This window comes from Leuciscus leuciscus (genome assembly GCF_965113295.1).
Source record: "Leuciscus leuciscus genome assembly, chromosome: 15".
NCBI classification, from domain to species: domain Eukaryota; kingdom Metazoa; phylum Chordata; class Actinopteri; order Cypriniformes; family Leuciscidae; genus Leuciscus; species Leuciscus leuciscus.
This window is the reverse complement of record NC_138739.1, coordinates 18,618,373-18,646,010: the sequence shown is the minus strand read 5'-3', so window position 1 is coordinate 18,646,010 and position 27,638 is coordinate 18,618,373. Positions and strand designations below refer to the sequence as shown.

The window sequence follows — 27,638 nt, the reverse complement described above, 5'->3', positions numbered from 1 at the left end:
CACTATATAACCTGAGTGTAGATCTGATACTGTAATGATAAAGACAGACATTAGTGTGAGTTCGTCTGATCTATAACACACACTATAAACATCAGCACTATATAACCTGAGTGTAGATCTGATACTGTAATGATAAAGACAGACATTAGTGTGAGTTCGTCTGATCTATAACACACACTATAAACATCAGCACTGTATAACCTGAGTGTAGATCTGATACTGTAATGATAAAGACAGACATTAGTGTGAATGTGTCTGATCTATAACACACACTATAAACATCAGCACTATATAACCTGAGTGAAGATCTGATACTGTAATGATAAAGACAGACATTAGTGTGAGTGTGTCTGATCTATAACACACACTATAAACATCAGCACTATATAACCTGAGTGTAGATCTGATACTGTAATGATAAAGACAGATATTAGTGTGAATGTGTCTGATCTATAACACACACTAACATCAGCACTATATAACCTGAGTGTAGATCTGATACTGTAATGATAAAGACAGACATTAGTGTGAGTGTGTCTGATCTATAACACACACTATAAACATCAGCACTATATGTGACCCTGGATCACAAAACCAGTCTTATGTTGCACGGGTATATTTGTGGCAATAGCCAACAAAACATTGTATGGGTCAAAATTATAGATTTTTCTTTTATGCCAAAAATCATTAGGATATTAAGTAAAGATCATGTTCCATGAAGATATTTTGTAAATTTCCCACCTTAAATATATAAAACATTTATTTTTGTGAATGGATGCAGCACAATCGCCAATAGAAATGGACAACTTTAAAAGCGATTTTCTCAATATTTCAATTTTTCTGCACCCTCAGATTCCAGATTTTCAAATAGTTGTATCTTGGCCAAATATTGTCCTATCTTAACAAACCAAACATCAATGGAAAGATTATGTATTCAGCTTTCAGATGATGTATAAATCTCAATTTTAAAAAAAATACCCATAAGACTGGTTTTGTGGTCCAGGGTCACATATAACCTGAGTGTAGATCAGATACTGTAATGATAAAGACAGACATTAGTGTGAGTGTGTCTGATCTATAACACACACTATAAACATCAGCACTATATAACCTGAGTGAAGATCTGATACTGTAATGATAAAGACAGACATTAGTGTGAGTGTGTCTGATCTATAACACACACTATAAACATCAGCACTATATAACCTGAGTGAAGATCTGATACTGTAATGATAAAGACAGACATTAGTGTGAATGTGTCTGATCTATAACACACACTATAAACATCAGCACTATATAACCTGAGTGAAGATCTGATACTGTAATGATAAAGACAGACATTAGTGTGAGTGTGTCTGATCTATAACACACACTATAAACATCAGCACTATAGGGATCTCTAAGAGTTAAAGAGAGACATTAATTACTGTAGCTGTTTTTGCCATTCTGATATTAATGAAGACATTATATGTTGATTGACAGCCTTATTGACCTTTTAATTCATTGCTGGCCTTAATACATATTGTATGAACAAGCAAAGACTTTACAAGAGACTGCAGTATCCGGTGATCCCTAGACTGTGAAGTTAATTTGCACTCTCTGAATGGATGTTATCTGACATATATTACTGTATGAATAATAATAATGTATGGCTTGTTTATTTCTGTATGTGCCACTATAAACTTGAAATCTCTTTACTGTTAGTGATACAGTCCTCTCGTAATATTAATCTGCACTGTGTATTTCCACAGAAGATTTCTGAACTCTTCAGTGTCTGAACTGAATATATATTTTCTCTGCACAGGAACATCAGAAGATCAGCTGCGTTTTGGTGGTTTTTAGTGGATGTATGAAGTCAGTTCTCCTTAAACTCACACACGTGTCCAGCAGAGACACAAACACACACAATACTGACTTCATATTCAACACTAGATCTATGGTTTTAGTATTTCAAACTGTACAAGCTGATTTCTGTCAAATGTTTTGATTGTAAAGTGTGTTTGGGCATCTTTACTTTTATGGCCTGCTGTATTTTGTCTTGTGGATCACCATCGGCAGCAGTTCTCCTGACTGGAGCGATCATGAGATGTGTTCTGCTGGCAGTGATGAAGTGTGTCATTGGCACCTCATCACTGCTGCTATAAAACACACAGCGCTCTTCACACCACATACATTAATGACATCTTAAAAGTCAGCATTCTGTTGCTCACAAATGTACCTGAATTTTAAGCTCACTACAAACGTGCTATTTGTGGAATGAATATTGTTAATTTAGAGGAACAGTTGTATTCAGGGCCGGGGAGATGAGATGGTCCATAATAACTGAGCAGAGCATAACTAATAATCCACTTTACTGTGTATTGCAAGCAGAATGGCAAAACTAGATAAGTCTTATTTTTGATTTAACAAACTGGTCATAAGCTAACTTAATCATGTTATGACACTGTGGATGTATCCTCAACCTTCTCATACAAACACACACGGACCTCAACATTTAAAACAAACCCTCAACAACAACGAAAACAAAATGAAAGCAATACAAAATGAGCTCTGAAAAATCAAGTGACAACAAACACAACAACAAAAGCACAAGTAAAAGCAGATAATAGATTTCATGATCTAATATAGTCTAGCATCTTTACCAGTGGCCACAGATTTATCTTTAAGATGACATTTGTGGGTCTTTTTTTAAATAAGCAAATATTTGTGTAAAAATCTGATTCTGTGTGACAATTTTCCTGTAAAATAATGTTAATTTCAAGTTTTATATCTTGCACAGACTTTATTTATGGATCTTATCAAACATCCACTGTATCTGATCATCTCTCTGTATTTCATTATCAGAGTGAAGAGTGACAGGTTCTCCCTCTTTCACTGACACAAACTGGATCGGACTCATTTCTGAAGAAAATACAGAAACAGTTTCTCAGAGATTGAACTTTTTTAACACTGTCAGTAATTTTTGTCAGCTAAAACATGGACTTTCAGTATCACTCCAGTAGCAGAAATGGTTGGTCAAAAAAAAGTCACGTTTTCTACAAATAATGTCAAGTGGTCAATAATAACGGCAAGTAATATCAAGTCTAAAATGCCACAATTAATCAATCACTAAATATTTGAGAACATAATTGCAGTTGCCACAAATAATTTATTATAATTAATCAATCAATAAATAATCACAGAATTGTTAGTTGTGCAAAGGTAAGTTAACCTGCAGTGAGTAAAAGCTTAAGTCATTGTGAAGCTCTAGAGGCAAAAGAACTCAAATATTTCCTTTGCACCTTGAACACAGGTGACTTTACTCTTAAAACGTGTAAAATACATTTCTTACAAACATCATGAATTTTTGGAGGCATATAAAATAAAGTTTTATAGGGTTACTTTATTGGACCTGAACAAAATAAAAGGTATTAATATTGTTTTTTAAATGACCTTGACACGTAGTAATAAGGGACTACAGGGTTTCTCTCGGTAACGCCATTTCCTGCTTAACGATTTGATTGACAACAAAATGACTTCCTGCCATGAAGGATGAAGAGACCAGGGGTCAGAACTCAGAACAATGTCATTTCGGAAAACACTGTTGCATTATCTTTCCAAACAGACGAAGCCAGTGTCACGTCACACAAGACTGATGAACACCAGTTGTACCTAATCTGATATTGTTACATATGATTTTGTTGCCAATATCCACTTTAACACCAATAATCCAAACCAAATGAAATTCTTTAGAACTGTCAAAATTCATTAAGAAATTTCAAATGGTTCTTATTAAAAACAATATTGTTCTTATTATATTTTATCATCAATAAATATTTGATATATATTGGTTGAATTAATAAAATGGATAGGTCAGTAGTTGAACAGTGCACCAGTAAAGAAAAGCTAATTTAATTGTTAAATAAATTAAACGTCACTGTATGCTTCTTTATTATGATTTTTTTTCTTTATCTTTCTTTATTACAATAAAAGATCAAATTAATGCCCAGTGTTTTAACAACAGCAAAATCCTTTGTAAGGGTTGTAAAAAGAAAAAAAAGAAGAAAAATAACTTTATAACACCACAGATCAAGGGTTTACAGAAGCAAAGTGCATTTGAAGGTGCAGATGGTTTGATTTGCTGTATGTTACTCTCATCAAACCTTGTCCAGAGGATTGAGGATTGGTTCAAAAAGAGAGCATCTTATGCAGGGCAAAGAATCTTGAGAGCAAAGCTTCCATCAGGTGAACCCTATAATGTTTGTTTCAGGGCCTTCAAAGCAACCATTTATAAGCACTTCAGTTTGGAACAACCCCACAACATGGCGGCCATGATTGTTCTCCCTTCAGAACGCTTCTGTAGATGTGATTTATACCATTTAGAATGAATCCACTGACTTTGATTTGGCAGACAAATCAAATATCAATACTATTTGAAAATCACATCACTGCTTGATTTTGAAAAGAAACAATAACATTTTATGCCAGACTACTTATGCATTTCTTGAATTTCATAATGAGATATATAATAATTAGACCTCTTTTACTGATCTTTTACCTAAAAAAGGTATTCATTTGGCAGACACTTTTACTCATATTACAAAGATACTTTCTTTAGAGCAAACTGGGGTCATGTATCCCAGTCAAGGGTACAGTGAGAGTTCATGACTCTACTAATGAAGTTTAAACCAATAAACCTGCAAATACACTGAGATTTAGCTACTGCGCCACACTCCGCTGGAAGAAATGAAATGATAAAAAAAAAAAAAAACGATTTTTATACTGTAAGGGCCACCCACTGGCACAACATTGGTGTCCAATAGAGTGGCTGAAGGTTTTCTGCACTTTCTGTATTTTCTGTGCCTAACTGTGAACTCTAAATTGTTGCAAATTCATTTAGTTACAATTAAATTACTATCTGAATTCGATTTACAAAGACATCACATTCAAGGTGAAAAGCAAATATGTTATGTTTCATTTATAATTGATCTCAATGTTGGATTATCTTAGTTAATTCATTCGATTCCAATGTCCCTTAGAGTCATACTGTACATCCGAACCGTGTATGTGGATCTCACAGTCACAAACTTGCCAGTCTTGGTCATTTAACAGGAATAATATTTTAATATGAATAGTTTTTTACAGTTGGATTAGGCCTTTAGGTCAAACGGTCGAGTTTAATAGACTTATTGGGATAACTGAATCTGTAAAATTAAAAAGTACTAAATGTGTATGTTAGAAATTCTTGTATGACAGTCTCAGCATGCAGTATACAGTATAACAGAGAAGGATTTCTTTGTTCTGTAGGAAGGTACTGGCAACATCTGTTCTTCATTATGTGGACCTCTGTGTACGAATGGAGGAAGGGTCTCTATTCTCTCTATTCTAAAGCAGTATAAGGGCCCTTCTGGATCCAAACGTATGTGGTGATCTAGCCAGAAACTGACCATATATGGACTTGGTATTCAATGTCGTATTCCTATATGATGTAAGGTATACACTATCTTATTGGTTAACTCTGTGATACTCCCTTCATATTCTTACTCCCCTCATTATCTCTTCTGAGACAAAGATGCCAATAAACTTAGCATCTAGAGAGATTATTTTCTCCCTCAGCGCTGGGTCATTGTTCATTCAAATGCTAATTGCTAGAAGGACTGGAATGAGGCACATAACCTTAAATCTAACAAAGTACTTCCCAAAACAAGCCTTCTGCTATTTGAAGAATAATATTTGGAGTGTAGCCTATACAATATTTGGAAAATATAGACGTCGATCCCCCGAGTGTGGAAATGGTAGAGCACCACAGAAACATGAGATATTCTACATACTTTTTAACCAATCAAACATCGATTGAAATTCGGGCACCTCTCTGATCGGAGCCAAAGAAAGAAGATACACTCATATCACTATGAATTGGAGAAAGTGCAACGCACAATATGGCGGAATACCTCCCGCCTTCTAAATAAAATAGCCAATCATCGCATCACTGCTGCTGCTGTTACAAGCTCCAGTTTCTATAGAAACAGTCAGTGTTCTGAGACCTGCACTTAGGACTGCACATGCGCATTAGCTTGGTCGTAAGCTTTGCACACAGTTTTGGAGAATTTGATGTTTCCCCTTTATACGAGATGACTTGAACGCGCCATGAGCTTTCAATGTTGTTACGGAAAGGGTGAAGCTGATTGGTTGGTTCTTGCCACATAACCTGCGGTGCGCTTGCGGCATTCTGAAGAAGTTGCGATTTTCTGCACTTACATTATTCTCTGCTGCCTGTACATTACCCCTTGATATAGCATTTCAAAAGTAATACACATTCTTTATTTTGCAAATATGTAACATTAAAATGATGTTTAGGCTATTTAGTGTAAACTTCAGTGTTAATTTGAGCATCTAAATTATTCACTGGTGATCCCAGTCTAAATATGATCAGACAGAATCAAACAGAATTTTACAAATTTATAGAAAGTTTGAGCTACTTACCAACAGTAATATTGAATTTCTTGTGTAATATCATACTGCTGGTGTTGACTTCATAATCTCCAGACTGATCGATTCGGATGTTACTGATGGTGAGGTCTCCAGTTTGATCATTCAGATAAATGTTTCTCCATTCCTTGACATCAGGGCTGTTTAACCCATTAACTTGCTTGAGACCATCGCTGGTTCCCAAGTTTGTTTCTTTACATTTACGGCATGATTTTACCATCAAAGCTTTAATTAATATTGACAAACAATATGTCATTAAAAAGTATAAAGGCTCACGCTTCGATATTTCCAATCGTAATGTCCCAACGATAGCATCATTTTAATTTGTATCAAGAGTAAGCAACAAAACACGAAACATTAAATAGGGGAGTCCTGAACAGTTTTTGTCTATTGATGACAACAGATTAATTAAATCATGCAAACATCAGGGTAGAGTTCATGATAATAATCCAGACGTAAAATCAATTCAATTTTTTTGTCCAAAAAGTGATGATTTAAGATGAATATCGATTAGGCCTAATTATTCTTTGCTTATGTAACATTTCCTCTGAGAGAATTACAATTGTTGTCAATTTTCCAAATAAATTATGTATCTAAGAGGTATTTCTGTCAACGCAATATTATCATGTTTGCGAGAGTCTTGCATACAGAATAACCCCGCCCCCTGCTTTATCTGTGCTGCTCTGATTGGTCAGTCATTGAAAACATTCTAACAGCGCCACCGGCTGTTGGGATGTCCAAATATACACAACCTGTAATATTCATAGCACACAAACAGACAATCTAAAGTTTTGATGGAAGAAAAGTGTAGTCAACAAAGAGATGATTAGAGATTTTATGGATAGTTTGTATTCCACAATCAGCCTTGTGCAGGTGTTCAAGCATACAAGTTTCTATTTAAGAATCTTAATATTTGTATCCCTAACAAATGTGCATTCTGTAATTTACGTGTCACATTACCAAACAGAACTGCAAAAATAATGACTGTATACAAACAAATTTCCTGAACAATCCCTTTTTCTGCCACTGACAAGTTGGTCCGAAATTATATACTTGCTTCTTGAATGTTAAAAAGTATGTTGTAAAAAGAATGCATGTGTGTATTATGCATACAATCTAGACATACTACATCTGCCAGTATTGTCATTTAACCTATGATGGCAATTGTGTCCCTGTTCCTTGACATGTAATAATTATTTCCCATGTCCTTATAGAATATAAGTGTTTATCCATTGTGAATGTTACAATCTTGTTGGAAGTACCAGGTCATCCTACACATACACACATCCTACATACACATATTTTTCGGCTATTGCGTAATTAATAGTGTACATTTGGACATTTGACGTGATGTTTTTCACATGCTATATAGAAGGAAAGTAGATTCATTTGGACATAGGGACTCTTGTCCCCCTGGTCTTGCGAAACTTATTGTCCCGCCCCAAAATCCTTCCATTGGTTGAGCCAATATTGCTATATCAAACTGATCTGGATGCTCAAACAAACAGATCAGACAAGATAGTTACGTGATAAGAAGATGAGAAGTGAGAAGTGTGCTGTATTAAAGCTACGCTGCCCTATATATACATGCTGTCAGCTAAGAGAATACTTTTTTTTTTTTTTTTTTTTTTACAATCTTAGGCCTAATTGTTCAACACATATAGAACTACTAAAAGTCTGATACAGAGCCAAATATGTAAATGTTTGCAGACTGGAGACATATATAGATATATTGACAGATATATTGCTTAGGGAAGAGTTCTGCACTGGGGTAAATATGTACAGACTAAAGTCAGATGATTGGTATATTTATGGCGGCATATTGCAGAATATGAAGCAGAGTAAAGAGATGTGAGAAGCTGAGAGAGAGATATGTCAGCAATAGAGACAGAGAGATGACAGGATGGACAGTTTACTGTATATCTGTCATAATGTAAAACTGTCAATATGTGAAGAGTAGATGACAAAATAACAGTCTGGAAACATTTAGGTGTAACGTTTGAGAATTGAGGGACAACGGAAAAGCAGGAATGATGAACTAAAGCACTGCCACCATAAACATCTAGTCATGTCTGTAACTTTTGCCATTGTACCTTCAAAGCATGACTGTTTCAGAAAAATGAAACAGTTTAAATATTCAGAATTTACAGATAAAACAATTATGATTAGTTGTATATAATGTTATATTGAATTTTTACCTCAAATTAATTACCAGTTGCCATTTTGGAGTCTCCAAGTGCCCTTTTTAATATTCACTTTCTATAAGAAGAAAATGTTTCATGAACCTTATTTTTAGTGGCTTTATAATTAAATTTGAATTATAACTTATTCAGACCTGTGGCTTTGACTTAATTCAATTTTTGAGTTGCTTATGGCACATTTTCATACATTTAGTTTTAAGTATATTTTATTAAAACAAATGTATTATTACTTTCCAAAATATTTAAGCATCTCTCACTTTTAGTCTATAATGACTAATTGATTCTTATACTTGAATAAGAAACCCAAAACTCTCATCTTTCTCAAGAGTCCTCAGTTATGCCTGTAGTCCAGAGTGTTTATGAACTGTGTCTGTTTTAGTTTATATATGTCATGTTTGGATTTGAGCTCAACTAGTGGGGGCGACTGTTAACAGGTTAAGCGTGGAATGGGGATGTCTTGATCTTCAAACTTCCACACTATCCGATCATCTCTCTGTATTTTAGTAACACCAGTGTGTAGAGTAATACTATCTCCCTCCTTCCCTGATACTGACTCCACAACATCTGTCACAGTAACAAACACAGAGAATAAACAGGAACAGTGTAAAACAGAGATTATTCTTATAATGCTGTAAGTAGTATACAGTAAGGTCTAGAAATCAGTGATCACACTGAAAATCTGACTATATAAAAGCAACTGAATTTATTTTAAATAATTTAATCATGCATTTATATATAAGTTTAGAAATAATTTATGGGATATTAATTGTCGGAATATAATTGCCCACATGTATCATACACATACAATTTATACTAATAATTCATATAAAATGATACATTTGAGTAAAAAAAAGAAAATTCTGTTAAAAAAAAAAAACTCCTTAATTTGGAGCCTAATGTGATTATTTCTTTGGTCATGTATTTATGGGACACAATGTTGTTCTTCCTCCAGGGGGCGCTGCACGGCTCAGAATTATATTAATTAGACTGATCAGGCAAAAATAATAATTTGATTATAGATAATTATAGAATCTAATACAATCTTATAACAAAAGTTGTATTTACTCACCAGTAATATTAATATGGAATTTCCTGTGTAAGATCCAACTGCTGGTGTTGATCTTCACTTCATAATCTCCAGACTGATTGCTTTGGGTGTTTATGATGTCGAGTTTTCCAGTTTCATCATCCATACGAATGTCTATCCAGCTTGAGTGTGAAGGGCTGTTTAATTCAGCAATGAGTGTGCCTGAATTTCCAAACATCAACTGTACCTGATCATTTTTCTGTATTTTAGTAACACCATCAAATAGAGGGACAGTATCTCCCACCATCACTGACACTGACTTCACTCCATTTGTATCAACACCAGACGCACCTAAAGAACAAACAGAAACAGTTTAAATCAGAGATCAAGCTTATAAAGCTGCAAATAGTGTATAGATTTAAAAGTCTAAGACCACAATGGAAAGTGCCTCAGATTCTTTTTCTTTATTACTGTAAATAAGTTTCTTCTTTTTTTCCCCTGACTATCGCAACTGTTTTTCTCTTTTTAAATGACCTCTTATGTTGCATGCAAACTTGGATTGAGACACTGCAAAAATAATGTGTTTTATGATGTAAAATGCATTCAGATTCTGCACTATATTTAATGTAACGTGACTCTTTGTACAGATGGTGCCTGAAGCTAAAGATGCTCTTAGGATCAAGAAATGTTAGCGCCATAAAATAATCCCCAAACAGCTGTAAATATCAAACAAAAATATTATATTTAATTTAACTAGATTTTTTGACTGTTTGTAAACTGTGTTTGATCACAAAGAACTTTTGACTGGTTCATCTCTTATAGTGCCAATGAAGTTTACAAACAGTCAAAAAACACGTTAAATTAAATATAATATTTTTGTTTGATATTTACAACTGTTTTGGGATTATTTTATGGAGCCAAAATCTCTTTTTTACTTTAATGAAGGCTACCGAAAGGCTTAATATGTCTAATATCTACTTCTAATTTATTTCTTTAACAGCTAAACTAATCAAGAACAAAATAAAAAATGTTTATGTGTGTGTGTATTATGATACAAATGTTGTATTTTTTGACCAGTTTTAAAGTTATTATATTTTTGTTCCTGAAATCCACCCTTCTGCTGGGATCAGTAATCCTGATTTTTTGGATCAAAGGTGTCCCAATCTTACAAAAAATGTTGAACAACACAAACTGATGATTTGATCCAGAACAAAACCAATGGATTTTGTGATCTAATCTGATTTCAGAATCCTTTTTTTATTTTGAACAACCCATTTTCAAGATTTGATCCAGTCCGACAGACATTTGAACAACTGGCCTCTGATTCCTCTTTACTGTAAACTTTGGAGCATCAATGATCCAGTTCTGTCTATAGATAATATTTCCTTTACACTGTAAAAACTGTCATGTGCTACTATGTACTTAACAAAATGATGGTATAGAATGCTATAGAAACAAACGTGTTACTGCCCTGGCATTAGCAAAGCTATTGCTCGATGTACAAAGCAACATTCTCCATATTGTACAGTACATGCAGTTATTCACAAACTAACCATAAGCTCTCTTCTGCACAATGGTAATGATCAAAACTTCAACATAATAGAAACTCTTTCAAATGTCAAACATAACTGATCATTACACATTAACAGATGTTTCCCTTCACTCAAAAACACATACAATAACACTTCATTTCAAAGCATGTAAAAACAATGATGTCTCAAAATAAAACCCATATTGAACTACTTCTCTTAAATATATAGGTAGCATTTATTCCTTTAAAAAATTATTTAAAAATTATACAACTCTTGGTTGTATTAGTGAAATGTTCTCCATATGTTCTATACAACACTGAACCACAATTATCTTTATAAAATATACATAGGCCTACTATTTTTAATTACATTTACATATGTAATTATCACCTTATTTTTTCATGAAAATGACAAGAACCATGATTCTTTTTTATATATATTTCACTTTTTACACATTATTCTCTTAACTTACACTCATAGCTGTTTTTTTTTCATTCACAAAAACAACAAAAGATTTTGAAGAATAAACCTCTGATTATTCCACATCATCTAAACTGTTCTAAGAAAATTAATCTAGATTTGAATCCAGTTATCAGATTGTAAGACTTGAGTTACTCACCGATGACAGTAACATTGAATATGTTGTATGTCTCAGTTCTGCTCGAGATCTGTAGTGTATAGAGTCCAGTATGGTTAGTTCTGGTGTTTGTGATGGTCAGAGATCCAGTCCGTTTGTCCACATTCAGTCTGCCATTGAATCTCTCATCAGCAGCATTAGATTTAGAGAAGCGTCCAGCTGCTTTTTTTGTTGCCATGATTTTATCACCAAACTTCCACTGAGCTGAATCATCTTCTGGTATTTCAGTTTGAGGTTTTAGAGTGACAGAATCTCCCTCCATCACTGACACTGTCACATACACTTTCTCAACAGCAAACACACCTGGTGGGGGAAACAAAAATAAAAGATGTTCATTCTTGATCAATCCTGTTATTTTTGCAGTGCAGCAAATGTTAGAGTGAATTTATCCTGTTACACAGTGATTTTTCATTATTGTACTGAAGTGCTCTTTATATGGCAGAAACATAGAGATGGAGAATCCAGAACTGAGTCTGTATCACTGCTGTGTGTGACTCTGCTGTTATTTAGTTTTGTAGATATAGTTTGAAACTGGCTTTTGCCGACTTAGTTCATTTCCCCAATACCAATTTCAAATAACCGTTTACCATAAAACCACAGTTTACATTTTATACACTAGCCTCATGTGAGGATATTGTTTTAAATGTAGCCTACATCCATTTGAAACAGGTACAGAAAGTGTACTGTTAAATGTATGTATAGTTTATTAGAATTCTCACAAAATTGTTCGTTTACATGCACCTGATATGACTGCCTAAGTGAAATGAGTACCTTTCCCTTTAATTGATGTGATGTCATGAGTCAATACAATTTCCTGTTCTGTCCCCTCCTCTTCCTCTTTGCTTTGGTGATGCATTGAGAGGTGAGGTTATTTTGGGCTCTGATAATCTTTTTTAATCCTAATTTTAATTGTTGCTTTTATGCCTATATTTTCACTCTAATTTATGTGTATAATATTATTTTATCTATCTGTGTGGTTATTTTTGTCATTTCATCCCATTTAAAGTATATTTTTGCATCTGGGCCTAAAAGTGAAATGAGAGCACATGTGACGAGTTTACATCACATTTGTTTTATAGAGATAAAGCGAGGGCGAATCTCACTAAGAGGCTGATTACATTTGTTTTATATCAGGAATAAAAGATCGGTGAAACTGCAAATGCTGTCTTGTTCTTCTCATACCACCCAAAACACAACGCAGACAACAGACCAGGGGCTCGTTCTTCGTACGTTGCTTATTACATCCGAGATCAAATGACACATCCAAGATAATATCATCGTGCTAATCATGATCTGGCTAACTCGGTTCTTCGAACACACTTGCCGGATAGGATTAGTATCGCTGGATTGAGTTATCTGAGATAATTGCGCGTTCATGCGCTGGGTTAAAAGGGGACATGTATCGATAGTAGAAACATTGATCAGCAACGCTGCTATTGGCTGTTCAGCATGGCCAAAGAGCGCGCACAGTTTTTCTCCGCAGCAGAGCAAGAACTAATAGTCGAAGTTTATTCGGAATTTTAATGTTTTAATGCAAAACGCCAGGGAACACCTCAAAGTCTGCAAAAGCCAGGAGAGAGGGCTGGCAAAAAGTAGCAGACAATTTAAATCCGTTAGAAGTGTCCATGTTAGATGTTTTTTTATCACTTATTAGCCTATATTTTTGTATTTGAATAATTGCATAATTACTTTGTTCATTGTAATGTCAGAGTCACCACACTAGAACATGGGAACAAACAAAAGTGAAGTACAAAAATATTCTACATAATGGTAATTTTTTTGTTATATTATAGTCTCTTTTATAAAAGACACTGTTAAATAAATGGTTGGCTGTTTATAAAAGCAACCAAGAAAAAGGCTGAGCAAAAAAAAAAAAAAGAAGAAAAGATCTTAGTAGCCTACACTGTAAAATAATTTTTGCTGCATTAAATTAAGGCTGTATAGTCATTTCAACTGTTAAATCTTGAGTAATGCTGAATTGCTTTGACTTGTGAAAGTGAAAACTAATAAACTTATATTAATGTAAAAATATTTTTCCAGAGTGTAGTTCATATAATGACATTGTGTTTTCCTCTTTTGTGCACTTTTACATAATACACCAACACTTGTATCTGTTCCCAAGAAAGTGGTGGCTGAAATATGTGCAGTAAGTGGACATTTTTTTTTATAACTTTCCAAAGGAAAGAAAGTATAAGACTTTGTAATGTCCATTTGTTTCCATTGCACTGGACAGTGAATAAACCCTCTCAGATAACTGTCATATGGAGGAACTAGCCTACCTGCAAGTGCATAAATAACTTTACTTAATTTATACTTGTATGCTTTATGGCAGCAATATAAGTTGCAGGATTCCACATCTACAGAAAGGCCTACAGAAGAGTCTGCACAGACAGAGGAGACATAGGCCTACAGGTGGGCAGTGTATAGCCAACTTTTCCTTTTTATTTGTTGCATGAGGCATGTGTCTAATATCTCTTGTTGCAGGCACTTGAACACTGGCTTTTCTTTACAAAGAACAATTGAAATAAAACTCAAGGAACTAAGTATATTGGTCTTTTATTAAACTTTTCATTATATTATAATGAAAAGTTTTTTTGTTTTTTTTGGGGGGGCAATGTTGTGTAATATGGCACATGCAGCAATGTCACAGGCCCTGTCAGGTGTGCAAACCTCAGACTTATCAGACACTGAAATCTTCCCTTTAGTTAGCCAAAGTTCATTTCATTGTGTGCCCTTGTCCTGGCTACTGCATTGTAACTGGTTTGGGTCAGGGAATGGGGTCATAAAACACCTGTCTGCAAGCAGGAACATGTCATAATCACCTATGAAGAAATGCAGTTCTGTTAGGATCAGCATAAGTGTATGTAATACAGTGAGCTTGATATTTAATTGTGGAACTTTCCTTACCACTTTCAAATAATGTGCATAAATGTGAATCTCTGAAAATTCTTAAGTCATGCACAGATCCTGGCCATTTTGCTTTCACATTTGTGATATGGAAGATTTTAGTCAACTGACTTTTTTTATTTGATATAATATTATTAATCTGGAATATTAAGAATCCCAATAGTATGGGCTGCACATTTACATTGTGAACCCCCTTTCTGTTCACATAATCCCCTTCATTGAGGCCTTGATGGCAGTCTATGGAAGCCTATAGTCTATGGTACCAATCACGTTAGTGAAGCCTGAGTGACATACTGTAATCGGCATGGTCATGATTGCATGATCTTCATAAAAAATGATAGCCAAAAAAAAAAAAAAAAAAAACTGCTTTAAAAAAACTGCTTTACAACATTGGGTCTTAAAAACCTAAAACTGTTTTTTAAACCTAAAAGCGCCAGGTAAACTCCGAATGACACGACAGACAGCACTTTCCATCAAGTTCTCTGCTCCAATAGTGTAAAGGAAAGAGCCACTCGCAAATAATCATAGGGGCAATGCAAACAGTTTGTGCTGTAGTTAAAGCCCGACTCCGACAAGTCGAAAATAATGTGCGTTTCCATCAAATTAATAATGTAAACGACAATCTCACGAGTCACGAGAAAAAAAATTCAATCTCAGAAAGTGCACTATCGCGCTGCGCTGGACTTCCCGTATCAGCTCCGCTTATGAAGCCGGGATCTAATCCTGTTTACATGAAATAAGCCTGCTCCCGAGCAGGTTCAAGTTTGCGCACCTGTTGCTATGACAGCAAGTCCAGGATGAGCGTCGAAGAACCAAACAATCCAAGATCATGCCAAATCGTCAACAATCAAATCCAGCTAACTGAGTTAGCGACGTACGAAGAACGAGCCCCAGTTACACATTCACACTTACATCAGTGTTGTGTCTCCTGAAAACGAAACATGACGTGACTTGTGATTTCAACATAAAACACAAATTGTAAAAAGTATTTGGCTGTATGTGGAAGATCACATGCAACACTCAAACAAAACACAAAAACACACAAACTAAATAAAATTAAAAGTGCAGCCTGGGCTGGAAGCACTGGATTCAAAAATTAAGAAAAATGCTATTAACCAAAATAAATTGTTATTGTTAAAATGTTAAATGTTCCTTTTACTGGAATAGCATTATTCATATAATATATATCCAAAAATGTTACCATTTGTTTACATCAAAATATTTTATCTGAAATAAAGGTGGAGTTTGTATTCCATAATATTTAGAAAGGAAAACTTAGCACAATAATTCAAACCAACCCCAGCGGTTACAGGATCAGGCTGAAACAACAGAGTGACAATTATGAGCTTAATGAAGAAATGCAACTAGTTTTCTATTTCTGGTGTAGATTAGGTTAGAGTGGCACAGTATACCTCAAATTAACAAAGAAAACTTTTTTTTTTTAAAGTAATCCATATTAATATATGTTTCAGGGATATCTGACTGGATAAATGATAAGAAGTTATTAATGTGCACCTGCTGTTGGTCGATTCTGAGCCGCACCCATAACCGACCGACAGGAAAGAGACACTGTATGCCGATTTACTTGTGATTTTTATTTTGTATTCCACAAAAACAGTAGCCAATATTTATGAGCTTATTGTTGTTGTTGTTATTATTATTATTCACACAAAAATAAAAAATAAAGTGTTTTGCAGAATATTACAAGTCGTCAGTCGGCGCCCTCTTGTGTTCACTACCAAACAAACACACACACGCACGAACAAACTAACCCCCAAAATACCCTTATAATAGCGTTGTCACTTTCACACTATGATTTATCACAACATCTATTTGTAGAAAAGTTATAACAGTTTTTTTAAGAAACAAAGGTGATAGGCTACAAGCAAATTAGATGACAAGAGCAAATATGCGCATTTTCTGTTTCCGGTTTATATTGAAACCGAAAGTGTTGAATTAATGAAAATAAATGTGACTCACCGTCCACGAGCAATAAAGCTCCCAAAAAGAAGTAAAGGTTCCTCATACTGATGTCGCTTCTGGCCACATCCAAACGTAATGATGGAAGTTGTGCAGGATGATGATGGGCTCGTAGCAAACCGACCGGGTCACGTGATTTCTGCGAAAGCGTGAGTTACGTCATATTATTTCAACGCGGAAAAAAAAGAAAGAAAGCGGTCGCCTCTGCTTTGGTGAGCATTACTGCAGTTGTGAGGTCAACATCTGTCACTGATGATAGTATGTCTAAATGCAAGGGCTTTGAAAGACATTTTAACCTAATAAGACATAACAATACACTACAAATAGGCCTACACAAAAGTGGTGTCCCACAATAAATTAAGTTACAAATCATGCTCAGTTTTCTTGAAATATTTTTTAGGCCTATATTTAGTTTAGCACTTTAATTCTCATAAACAAGAAAAAAATATCCCTGCTATGGACTGGTCACTTGTCCAGGGTGTTTCCTCTGCCTAAACGGCCCAATATGCTGCATATACCCTAATGTGACCCTGTAGGAGCGTTATGGAGAATTGATGGCTGGATGGAAGTAAAATCATGCAGAATGTCACAACAAAGTGATGATTTCAATACTAGTAAAAGGCAATTAAATACCAAGAACATTAAGGGTCAGTTTGTGTCTACTGAGACAGATCTACTGTCAAACATCTATGTGGTCTCTGAGAACTCAAAATGACAAAACTAAAGTTTTTAAGTCAGTCAGTAATATGAAATGAGAAGAGAACATAACCACACAAACAGAATTAAAGTGTAAACTTGAGTCAAGATAGTTCCTCGTTCATTGCTCTTCTTTTGTGAGGTTTGGAAATGAGGGTATCTCTGTTATTCTCGAGATAGGGCCTATAACCTCAGAGAAGAGAAGATGCTGAAAATAAACCACAAGAACTGAGACCATCTGCAAACACTAGCTTTAGATCGGAGAACAGATATCCGTTTAAGATTATTTACATCCAATGGGTACACAATCTTTATCTTAAAGGAGAACTCCGGTCAATTTTAACATTGAGCTCATTTTTTTGTAAATTTGGAGTGCTGTCAATACAGAGAACAACAACAAAAATCGGTGTTGCCTACACCGTGTTATCCTCTTTTTTAAAATTTGCACTCTGTTGACTTCAATGGGGCATATTTTAAACCTGCGATTGTCGAGTTCACGCGCGTGATCATAGGTAACTAAACATATGCACGTGAACTCGACAATCGACTACTTTGGACTTCAACCGAAAACAGGATGTAAATACAGGTATGAGTGCTGGCCGAATTAACTTCATTTTTCTTCATATCTTTCACATCTACTGCAGTCAGATTCACCCGTGTTAACTCTAAAGGAATCACTCACATTGGCTGGGCACTTGTAATGACACATCAAGGATGTTAAGAGGGTAAAAGCAGGTTTAAAATATGCCCCATTGAAGTCAACAGAGTGCAAATTTTAAAAAGAGGATAACATGGTGTAGGCAACACCGATTTTTGTCGTTGTTCTCCTAGCACTCCAAATTTACAAAAAAATGAGCTCAATGTTAAAATTTACCGGAGTTCTCATTTAAAACAACTCTAAACATGATTAGGCTGCAGGTCTATTTTTGACTATTAGAACCTAAAGGGATAAAAAAAAGTGTGAAATTAGAAGTAAAATGAAGAACTGAAAAAGACCTCACATGATAGCACATTTGTGAATTTTCACAGGATGTGTGGGTTTGCATATTTAGTGTGTATGAAGGGTGTCTTCTTCATCTATGAACCTCATGGTATGACTTCCCTTCAAAAAACAAAAGAAACATGGGAATGATGTGGAACCACCAGATGATCATCAACAGCTTACTTTTTGGAAAACTAGAATTGTTCCACAGGTTTTTGCTTTATATTTTTATTATAGCTACTAATTATGAATAATTATAGATATTTAATTATATCTAAAGTGTCCTGTATTACCAGCTTCTACAGTTGGATGCAAAGTTTATTTACAGTGTCAGGTTTATTAACCTACTTGTTAACTAAAGGAAGTTCAATGAACTGGGTGGATTTCTTTAAGAAGAACCGGACCGCCCAGCCTCTCTAAAATTCTCATTGGTTGAGCAGATGCCTACGTCACCACGTGTTGCACCCTAGTTCACGACCACAGGCGCGCGGCGCGCACTTAACGGTGGCGTGCAGAGTGCTGTAGTGTGAGACGGTTCTGATATCAGCTTAACAAAAACAAATATATATATATATATATTTATGAACTTATTAATTATAAAATAATATCACATTGTCGGACTTGTAATGTGACAATATGAGAACCTACGAAAATGATTAGCACATTTGTTTTGCTCATTTTGTTGTGTCTGGTTGGTAAGTTATAAATCTATTTTCATGACAATAGTGTTATCACGTAGCCTAATTACAAACTAAACACAACGGTAATGAGATTTACATGATTTAAATATTTAAGCCGTGTAATCTCGATCTGCAGGTGTTTTTCAGGTTGAATCACATGAAGTTCAGTCAGTAATGCTGGGAGACTCTGTCACTCTGGACTCGAATGTTTCTGAAGTACAGTTGACGGATGAGATCGTTTGGAGGTTTGACAACAGTCGTATAGCTTACACAATTGAGGGCAATCCAAAGTATGATGATGAGAGATTCAAAGACAGACTGAAGCTGGAGAGAAACGGATCTCTCACCATCAACGACACCAGAACCACTGACAGTGGAGTCTATAAATGTAGAACTATTAGAAACAACAAGGAGTTAATAAAGACGTTCAGTGTTACTGTTTATGGTAGGTGTAATATTAATATAGCCTAATGTTCTTTTCATATTGTAAATGGCACTAAATCGTTGTCAAACAAAAAAAAAATCAAGATTTTTTTTTTTTTTTTAATTAGACATTTACATCTACATACTTTTCAGGCTGTAGCTACCTGTACTTAAACAATTCTTTCATTTTAATTTGGCAAACACGACGGTGATATTCATTATTTGACCACCAGATGGCCACAACGTACACCGTATTGAAAAGCTTCGCGTAATGAACTCTTGAATTAACCTACAGTCATTGTCTCGCTTGGAAACACAAGGGTCTTTCGCACTGGACGAACGTTTTTATAATTCCTACAACTATTGGCGGGAGTAGGCTACCCGCTTTTTGGCATGCTTGCAGTTGCACCGCAGGAACTGTATCAGTTGTATCCAGCTGCAGACCCACAGCACCAGCCTCAGGCTGGAAGCATGATGAAGAATACGGTGAGATGTCTGTAATATTTCTGTCATGATGTGGTTAACTAATTTATGAATTAGGTGTTCATCTGCTTAAAACCGGTATACTATCTATTATTGTTTATGACAGAGTTATCAAATACAGAAAGATGCTCAGCTCTACTCAGGGACGGATTATGACTTGTTAAGGCCCTGGGGCCAGTTATGCGATGCAAGTTAGATTTATAGTCATAGGCTGCCCGCTGAACATGAGTTTGAGCTCTTATATTTCTGAACTCTCAAAGTTAAGATTAATGCATTTAACTTTAAAAAGCTTTTCTTGCCCCCGGATCTAGAAGAACTGAGGTCCACCCTTCACAGTCTCACACTAGTCTAGTGGTGATATGTATTACAATCTGATCGGACCTGTCGTTTCGAGTGCTGTGGCTACTAAAATTAGTTTTGACTGGTAAAAAAAACCAAAAGCTGTAATTTCCAAAATACACTCAGCTTAATTGCCTTTTTACTTTTGAAGGTGCATCTTTTACAGTCGTTCAAACAACTGTAGAGTGAAGGGTGTATGTTTTTACTTTTTACAGTAAAATAATAACTATGCTAAAACATACTCTATTGCTCTCTAGGCCCATTTTGTTGGATCATTTATAATTAGGCAACAACAACAAAAATATATGAAAATGAGGCAAATAAAAAATTAGGCAATGTTTAAAAATGTAATCTCACTTCAATTTAGGGAAAATGGGCAGTTATGCTGTAATATTAAATAGTTATTTTTCCAGTACGATACCAGGTCGATATTGTCCCCACGACTCTTGAAACATCTCGCGGCACGAATGTACATACAAATAAATAAAACATATCCAGTTACCTAGCAGAGCATTCATTTCGTTCGTTTGTTAAATAAGAGGTGATCTAGCGCTGAAATGTGTTGTTTTTGAAATCACGTGATCGAAGTGCTCTTTATTGCTGCTGCGATCAGTGGCTGTGTTCTCTTGTGGCTCACGCACAGTCTTCACTCGGACACGCGCTGAATGATTCATACTTCACAAATTCGTACTATATAGTAGTACTGCAACAAGCGAACATGCTTGAACTTCCGTTTATCATAACTGATGTGTAAAAGCCTAAATTCAATCTGTTCCTCACACAAAGCAATCGTGTCTTATTTAAAAGTAGGCTAATGTCGTTATTGTAGACATCAATCCATTCAAAATGTGAAAATAGCTCATCTAATAAAACAAAATTACGTGTGTAAGTAGCGCTACTCTATAAAGGCAGTTTAAGCCTCGCAACTCACTTCCGGCCTGTGGCTGCTGGCCTAAAACTGCTAGTCTGAAACTGGATACTTCTGGACTTTTTTTAAACACCCTGGTCATGGAGAACTATAAGCAGCTGATGAGGAATGAAGATGTGCTGTTTTGTGAGGCTCTAGGAATATTTAGTTACCCCTGCATAGTATGAATACCCCTGCATTTCATTTTATTTCATGTTTTGCAGCTCCAGTACCCATTCCTGTCATCAGCAGTGTCATTTCACAGTGTTCATCATCATCAGAAAGTTCATCAAACCCAACATGTGTGCTGCGGTGTTCAGTGATGGATGTGATCAGGGTTAATCTCTCCTGGTACAAAGGAACCAGTTTATTGTCCAGCACAAGTGTGTCTGATCTCAGCATCAGTCTCTCTCTTCCTCTGGAGGTGGAATATCAGGATAACAACACTTACAGATGTGTGGTGAACAATCCTCTCAGCAACCAGACCAAACACGTCTGCATTACCGATCTCTGTCAGTTGTGTTCAGGTACGTTAGCGGTGATGTTATCATTTTTTTTACTGAACCAGTCTCTGTCAGTTTTCGGTACATAAGTCTATATTTACTGAGTCAATTTTTTTTTTTTTTTTTGCTTAATTTCTTTCTTCAGATGAAGTCAGTTGTTGTGAAAGCACTGAAGCTGTGATCCGATTGGTCGTCACTGCTCTGGTGGGCGTGGCCGCTGCGGCTGCATTTATTGTGCTGGTTTATGACATCAGATTAAGAAGAGTTGAACTGGAGAGACATCAGACCCACAAAGATGGATCTGATACTCTAAAACAAGAATAAGCAGTCTTTTTTACTTTTTATTTTTTTTGTTACATTTTTCATTTTGCATGATGACAAAAATAAAAAAAGAATGGATGCAGTGTTTTTTAAATGCTATGTTCAATATACCAAAATTGGAATAGAACTGTAGGCTATGCTTGCTGTGCTTAAAATAAAATACTGATTCCAGATTTTGTGTATGATTAAATTTTTTTAAATTGTAAAAATGAACAAAGTAATTTAGTGTTTTCTTTGGTCAAATTAGAAATTAAGTTCACTTGGAGCTCTATAGCTAACTTAGGTAAAGTTGGTTTTATATTCGATATTCGCACATTCGCGGACTTCCGCGTTCAATAACTCGTGAACTAAACGTTGTTGCTACAGAAAACACCTATCACATATAACTACAGATAAAACACCAGAAGCTACAACATAATTTTCCTCAAAACGATCTTTCCTTCGCACTGGACAAAATACATTATCTCTATGCGCAGGCTGCTAAGAAGGGACCATCTGCAAAGTGCAAACCCGAAGGAAAGCTCGTTTTGAGGAAGATTTAAATATTAAAACAATGCTATTTGTGTAGCAACAATATTCAGCTCACGAGATATTGAACGCGGAACTCCGCGAATATGCAAATATAAAACCAACTTTACCCAAGTTGCAGACTTGATCATGTAGGACCTCAGTACCACATACGTGGACAGATCATGAACATATCAAGTAAAAACAAAAAAAAATGTTGCCAACCAGGGTAAAAATAGTTTCAGGTTTGATATTTGCTGCGTATTCACCTAGACTGCTTTAGTGTACTTTTGTGTAGGCTACTGTACATACAGTACACAAATATGTTTTATGTAAAAGTTACAGTAATTCACCAAAGGGATTTTTTTTCATGTTCCAAAGGTAGTGCTTTCCTATTGACCAGACTGACTTACTACAGGTGAAATTTTGACAATACCTCCTTTACTGTACGTACAATAAACAAATAAGTTTAAGAAAAAAATACTGTAATTCACCTAAAGTATTTTTTTCATGTTCCAAAGGGTGTAGTGCTTTCCTAGTGATAGTATTTGATATCTGAGGTGTAACGTAAGGGTCTGGCCCATGCCAGGAATGCAGTAACAGTGCTTGCTCATTTAGCCTGACTTCCAGAGATGAAATGATGAAGATGACTTCTTTAACAGGTGTCACTACATCCATCTGCTTTTCTAGGCTACCCTGATAGCAATGGTCTCAGGAGTCATTGAAAGCTATAGTTGAGAGACCATTTCTTAGTTAAAGTCTTTACTTTACAGTTAGATTTAAAGTATCCTCTCCTTGAGAGAAAGAACATGTTATCTTAATGTTTTGAGAAGACTCTCCTCCTCACCAAATCCAATCTTGAAGAAACTGTGTCTGTGTGTGTTAGTATTCTTGGTTACAGGTTAAGGAACAAGTGGAAATATAGCTGCAAGCAGCGATACGGGGCCAAGCCCCTGAAGCAGCAGCAAGAGCAGGAATAGTAAAAACAGCAGACATTGAAGAAAAAAGAGCTGGTTTAGAAGTATAGGTGAAAATGAACTCAAAATGAACAGAAGTTCAGATGAGAATGAACATAGAATGAACAAGACATACATTAATCCAAGAGGAAGAAAGATTAGTACAACGTTGAATAATAAAGGAATCGACATGACACAACATTACACACAATTTTTTAAAAACATGCCACGTGGGGCTCGAACCCATTATCTCTGGGTCAGATACCTGTCACTCATATCATTGCGCCACTGGGAAGTTGTGTTTTTGGTAAGATGAAGAAGGTCCAATAGTTCAAGTGAGAAGCAATTCAAAATGAATATTTTTTTGTATAAATTTGCTGCATGTTGTATTTATCGAGTTCGTTCACATATAGACACCATGTCTGGAACAGAAGCAACTTTTCCACTACTTAAGGCCACAATACCTCTTGCGATCTGGGAATGTGCCACACAGCATTCAAACCCACAACCGGAATGGTTCATGGTTCATGCTACCAATTATCATGCTAAGCTAACTACCATAAGGCAACAAATACAGGTCAAATTTGGAGAAAAATATATTGGGAACGGTAGCAAAAATCAAAAATCTGTTCAGTCACTTCTGTGTGGCTCGGTCCAAAGATCATCTGAGACAATTTTCAGAAAAATTGAACAAAATTTGAATGAGGAGTAGCACAAAAAATTGAACACTGTACTTTTCAAAATGGCCACTAATGTAATGGGCAGAGTCTTATTGTAAGATATTGATTGTGATTACCATAATGAGTGGAATCAGGTGTACTAAGTTTAATTTTACATCTATTTACATTCACATCTACATCAAAGGGTTCAAAAGCTATAACCCTTTTAATGTTGCATTTTTGAACTGGTGGTGGCGCTATAGAGTTGTTCCTACAGACTCAAAAATTGGTCCAATTACTATTCATTACAATCACTACAAGTGTGGAAGGTCACGACGTGCCTAAATTCAGGGTCCGAATGTCAGAACAACTTAAACCAAGAGAGGATCAACAACAGCAAAATTTTGAAGAGGTGAAATTGAAATATTACTCTAACCACGAGGAATTAATTACAACTTTTATGTATAATCCCAGTGGTATTCCATGAACAATTAGAAAGATAATAGAAATAAAACAGTGCACTGTACAGTATCTTGAATGCCTCCATGATCTTGCTGTTCATTATCTGTCAGATTTGCTGCACCAATGCATACAGGTTCAGTCACTACTGTTAATAATAATGTAGCCCCTATTAATGTACTACAACCTTAAACAAAAAAAATTACAGTATTATATTATTATGTAAAACAGTATTATTAGGTATTGTCAAAATTTCACCTGTAGTAAGTCAGTTTGGTCACTAGGAAAGCACTACAGCCTTTGGGACATGACAAAATACTTTAGGGGAATAACAGTAATTTTTTCATAAACATATTTGATTATTGTACGTACAGTAAGGAAGGTATTGTCAAAATTTCACGTGTAGTAAGTCAGTCTGGTCACTAGGAAAGCACTACAGCCTTTGGAACATGACAAAATACTTTAGGTGAATTACAGTAATTTTTTCATAAACTTATTTGATAATTGTACGTACAGTAAGGGAGTTATAGTCAAAATTTCACCTGTAGTAAGTCAGTCTGGTCATTAGGAAAGCACTACAACCTTTGGGATATATTAAAAAAACACTATAGGTGATTTACAATTTATTTCATAAACGTAATAAACATAATGTAATAATATGCTCAGTACATAAACATGTTTGATAATTGTACAGTAAGGGAGGTATTGTCAAAATTTCACCTGTAGTAAGTCAGTCTGGTCCGTAGGAAAGCACTACACCCTTTGGAACACGAAAAAATACTAAGGGTGAATTACAGTATTTAAAAAAAAACATATTTGTCAACTGTACGTACAGTAAGGGAGTTTTAGTCCAAATTTCACCTGTAGTAAGTCAGTGTGGTCACTAGGAACATGCTACAACCTTCGGATAGTAAAAAATCCCTTTGGTGAATTAATGTAATTTTATTCTAAAAATATTTATGTACATTATGTACAGTGAGGCAGGTTTCCTAAATACAATCATTATAATGCACTTTTTATTGTTGCTAAAGTACAATCAATAGCATTAGAACACATAATGTGAGAGAGATTTGCTGGTACATCTGTACTTTGCAAAAATGTAGTTGTCTGTTTGCACGCAATGGAAAAAAAAATAGAACTTTTTAGATGGTCCCTATCTTCTTTACCACACACATTGAATGTTCAACTGAATTTGTATGCCATTAAAACAATATTTGCCCATTTTGATCGATTGTGGAGAGTGTTGTAGTTCACCATCTTTGTCCTAAAGATCATGTAGCTGCTTTTATTTTGCAAAAATGTGCTTTATTGCGCTTGTTATTGAGACGAATATAAAACCAACTTTACCTAAGTATAGCTACTGGATCCGTACAGAGAACCTACCCATCACGTGGGTTTAGACAAATCGTACAAATTCGTACGAGTGAGGTCGTACGAATTAGTACGAATTAGCCAACTTTTTATCATTCGTACGAATTCGTACGAATTGGTCGTGAGATAGCGTTGGTTTGTTCCCATATTTCCCACTTTAAAAATTCAACCTGTTCTCACTCCCAAGGTGTCCGATATTGTCACGTTCAAGAGAAATGCGGTCATTATACTGACTGGTCTCCATCAACTAGTTTAGGTACACACAAACTATGTTAAATTATGTAAATGTATAATTGTTTACCATTTGATGCAAGGAGGAGATCCAGTCAGATGATTAAATCAAATGTTATTTCTTAACCGCAGACAATCAAATAATAAATGGAGGGTAAAATGAATTCATCCATAATCAGGATTAAAAGTTTAATAAAGAAACATAAAATAAGCCAAATATAACACACTCCTAGTGTAATATTCTTAGCCTAAAGATCAAGATCAGAGCAAGGTCTGGAATGCTGTGGCTGAGGAGGCCATTTTTCCGGCGTTGGACCAATTCGTCCTGCGCTCTGGCGCGCGTTCCAGTGCCAGTTAGTTCACTGCGGTTAACGTTAAGTTACCGACGACTCCGCCCGCCTGATAAGCTAACTGTTTTGAGACAGATATCACAAACATTGTTTTTGTCCTTTTTATTCATTATTCTGTCCTTTTCTTTTTGATGTGGCAGTGTGTCACATGCCCATCTTGATACATGAATGCATTTTTCTCTCGTGACATATCAATTTAAATAACTCAGTACTCCACAATTTTTTTTCCATCTGTAGCAGGACGGTCTATCGCCCCTCCCACTCGTAATTGTTTAATGCGTGGCCAATGGCCCAGCGTCTGGTGGAAATAAGAGCCCGGCTTACCTGCTCTTTGGCATGCGTCATCGTTCGGGGACGTGATGTCATCCATGTGCCCTGTTGCTGTTTGATTGAGTTACGGCCAGCTGTGTTGCAGCTCGTAAAAGTCTCGCCGAAGCTGCTAGCCACTGGCAGCTAGTGCTGTTTGCTGGTCACTGTTGTCGGGAGAGTTGAATGTGGACCTCTGAGACAGGTAGGAGAAGCATTTCCCACCCAGCACCAGTCGTCATTAAGACGTTGTTTTTTGGGCTAAATCAAGTCGGCCCGTCATAGTCTTCATTTAGCCCAAAAATAGACGTTGAAAATTGGGCTTTGTTTGGTCCGTCTGGTTTGGTCCAAATTTAGCCCAAACATAGACATTGAAAATTGGGCTTTGTTTGGTCCGTCTGATTTGGTCCAAATTTAGCCCAAACATAGACGTTGAAAATTGGGCTTTGTTTGGTCCGTCTGATTTGGTCCAAATTTAGCCCAAACATAGACGTTGAAAATTGGGCTTTGTTTGGTCCGTCTGGTTTGGTCCAAATTTAGCCCAAACATAGACGTTGAAAATTGGGCTTTGTTTGGTCCGTCTGATTTGGTCCAAATTTAGCCCAAACATAGACGTTGAAAATTGGGCTTTGTTTGGTCCGTCTGGTTTGGTCCAAATTTAGCCCAAACATAGATGTTGAAAATTGGGCTTTGTTTGGTCCGTCTGGTTTGGT

At 35.7% G+C, this 27,638-nt stretch overlaps 2 protein-coding genes and 1 long non-coding RNA gene across 5 annotated transcripts in view; 1 reads left to right on the top strand and 2 right to left on the bottom strand.

The window, feature by feature from the left end:
* LOC309475595 (uncharacterized protein) overlaps positions 1 to 27,638 on the bottom strand; it is a 374,444-nt gene that overhangs the window by 3,050 nt on the left and 343,756 nt on the right. The window contains exons 11-13 of the mRNA XM_082138428.1: positions 9,739 to 10,047; positions 9,109 to 9,233; positions 6,463 to 6,616 (exon numbers count right to left, since the gene is read on the bottom strand). Of these exons, the coding sequence (XP_081994554.1) occupies positions 6,463 to 6,616; positions 9,109 to 9,233; positions 9,739 to 10,047 (588 nt within the window). The remainder of the gene's footprint in view (positions 1 to 6,462; positions 6,617 to 9,108; positions 9,234 to 9,738; positions 10,048 to 27,638) is intronic.
* LOC309475701 lies at positions 665 to 6,453 on the bottom strand. Of its 2 annotated transcripts, none has more exons than XR_014197789.1 (2): positions 3,628 to 6,453; positions 665 to 3,519 (listed from the first exon to the last, which is right to left on the bottom strand). It is a non-coding gene; the product is annotated as an uncharacterized lncRNA (long non-coding RNA). The 2 variants fall into 2 exon arrangements; XR_014197790.1 differs by having other exon boundaries at positions 665 to 3,515.
* LOC309475658 (CD48 antigen-like) overlaps positions 18,924 to 27,638 on the top strand; it is a 91,477-nt gene continuing 82,762 nt past the window's right edge. Inside the window, exons 1-5 of one of the 2 annotated variants that reach the window (XR_014197747.1) lie at positions 18,924 to 19,125; positions 19,247 to 19,555; positions 19,687 to 20,019; positions 21,487 to 21,789; positions 21,911 to 22,046. Coding sequence is in view for 1 of the 2 variants with exons in the window: in XM_082138561.1 (XP_081994687.1) it covers positions 19,083 to 19,125; positions 19,247 to 19,555; positions 21,487 to 21,789; positions 21,911 to 22,089 (834 nt within the window). In the remaining variant the exon portion in view is untranslated. Of the gene's footprint in view, positions 19,126 to 19,246; positions 19,556 to 19,686; positions 20,020 to 21,486; positions 21,790 to 21,910; positions 22,143 to 27,638 lie in introns of those variants that run through there. The other variant, XM_082138561.1, reaches the window with a different exon arrangement.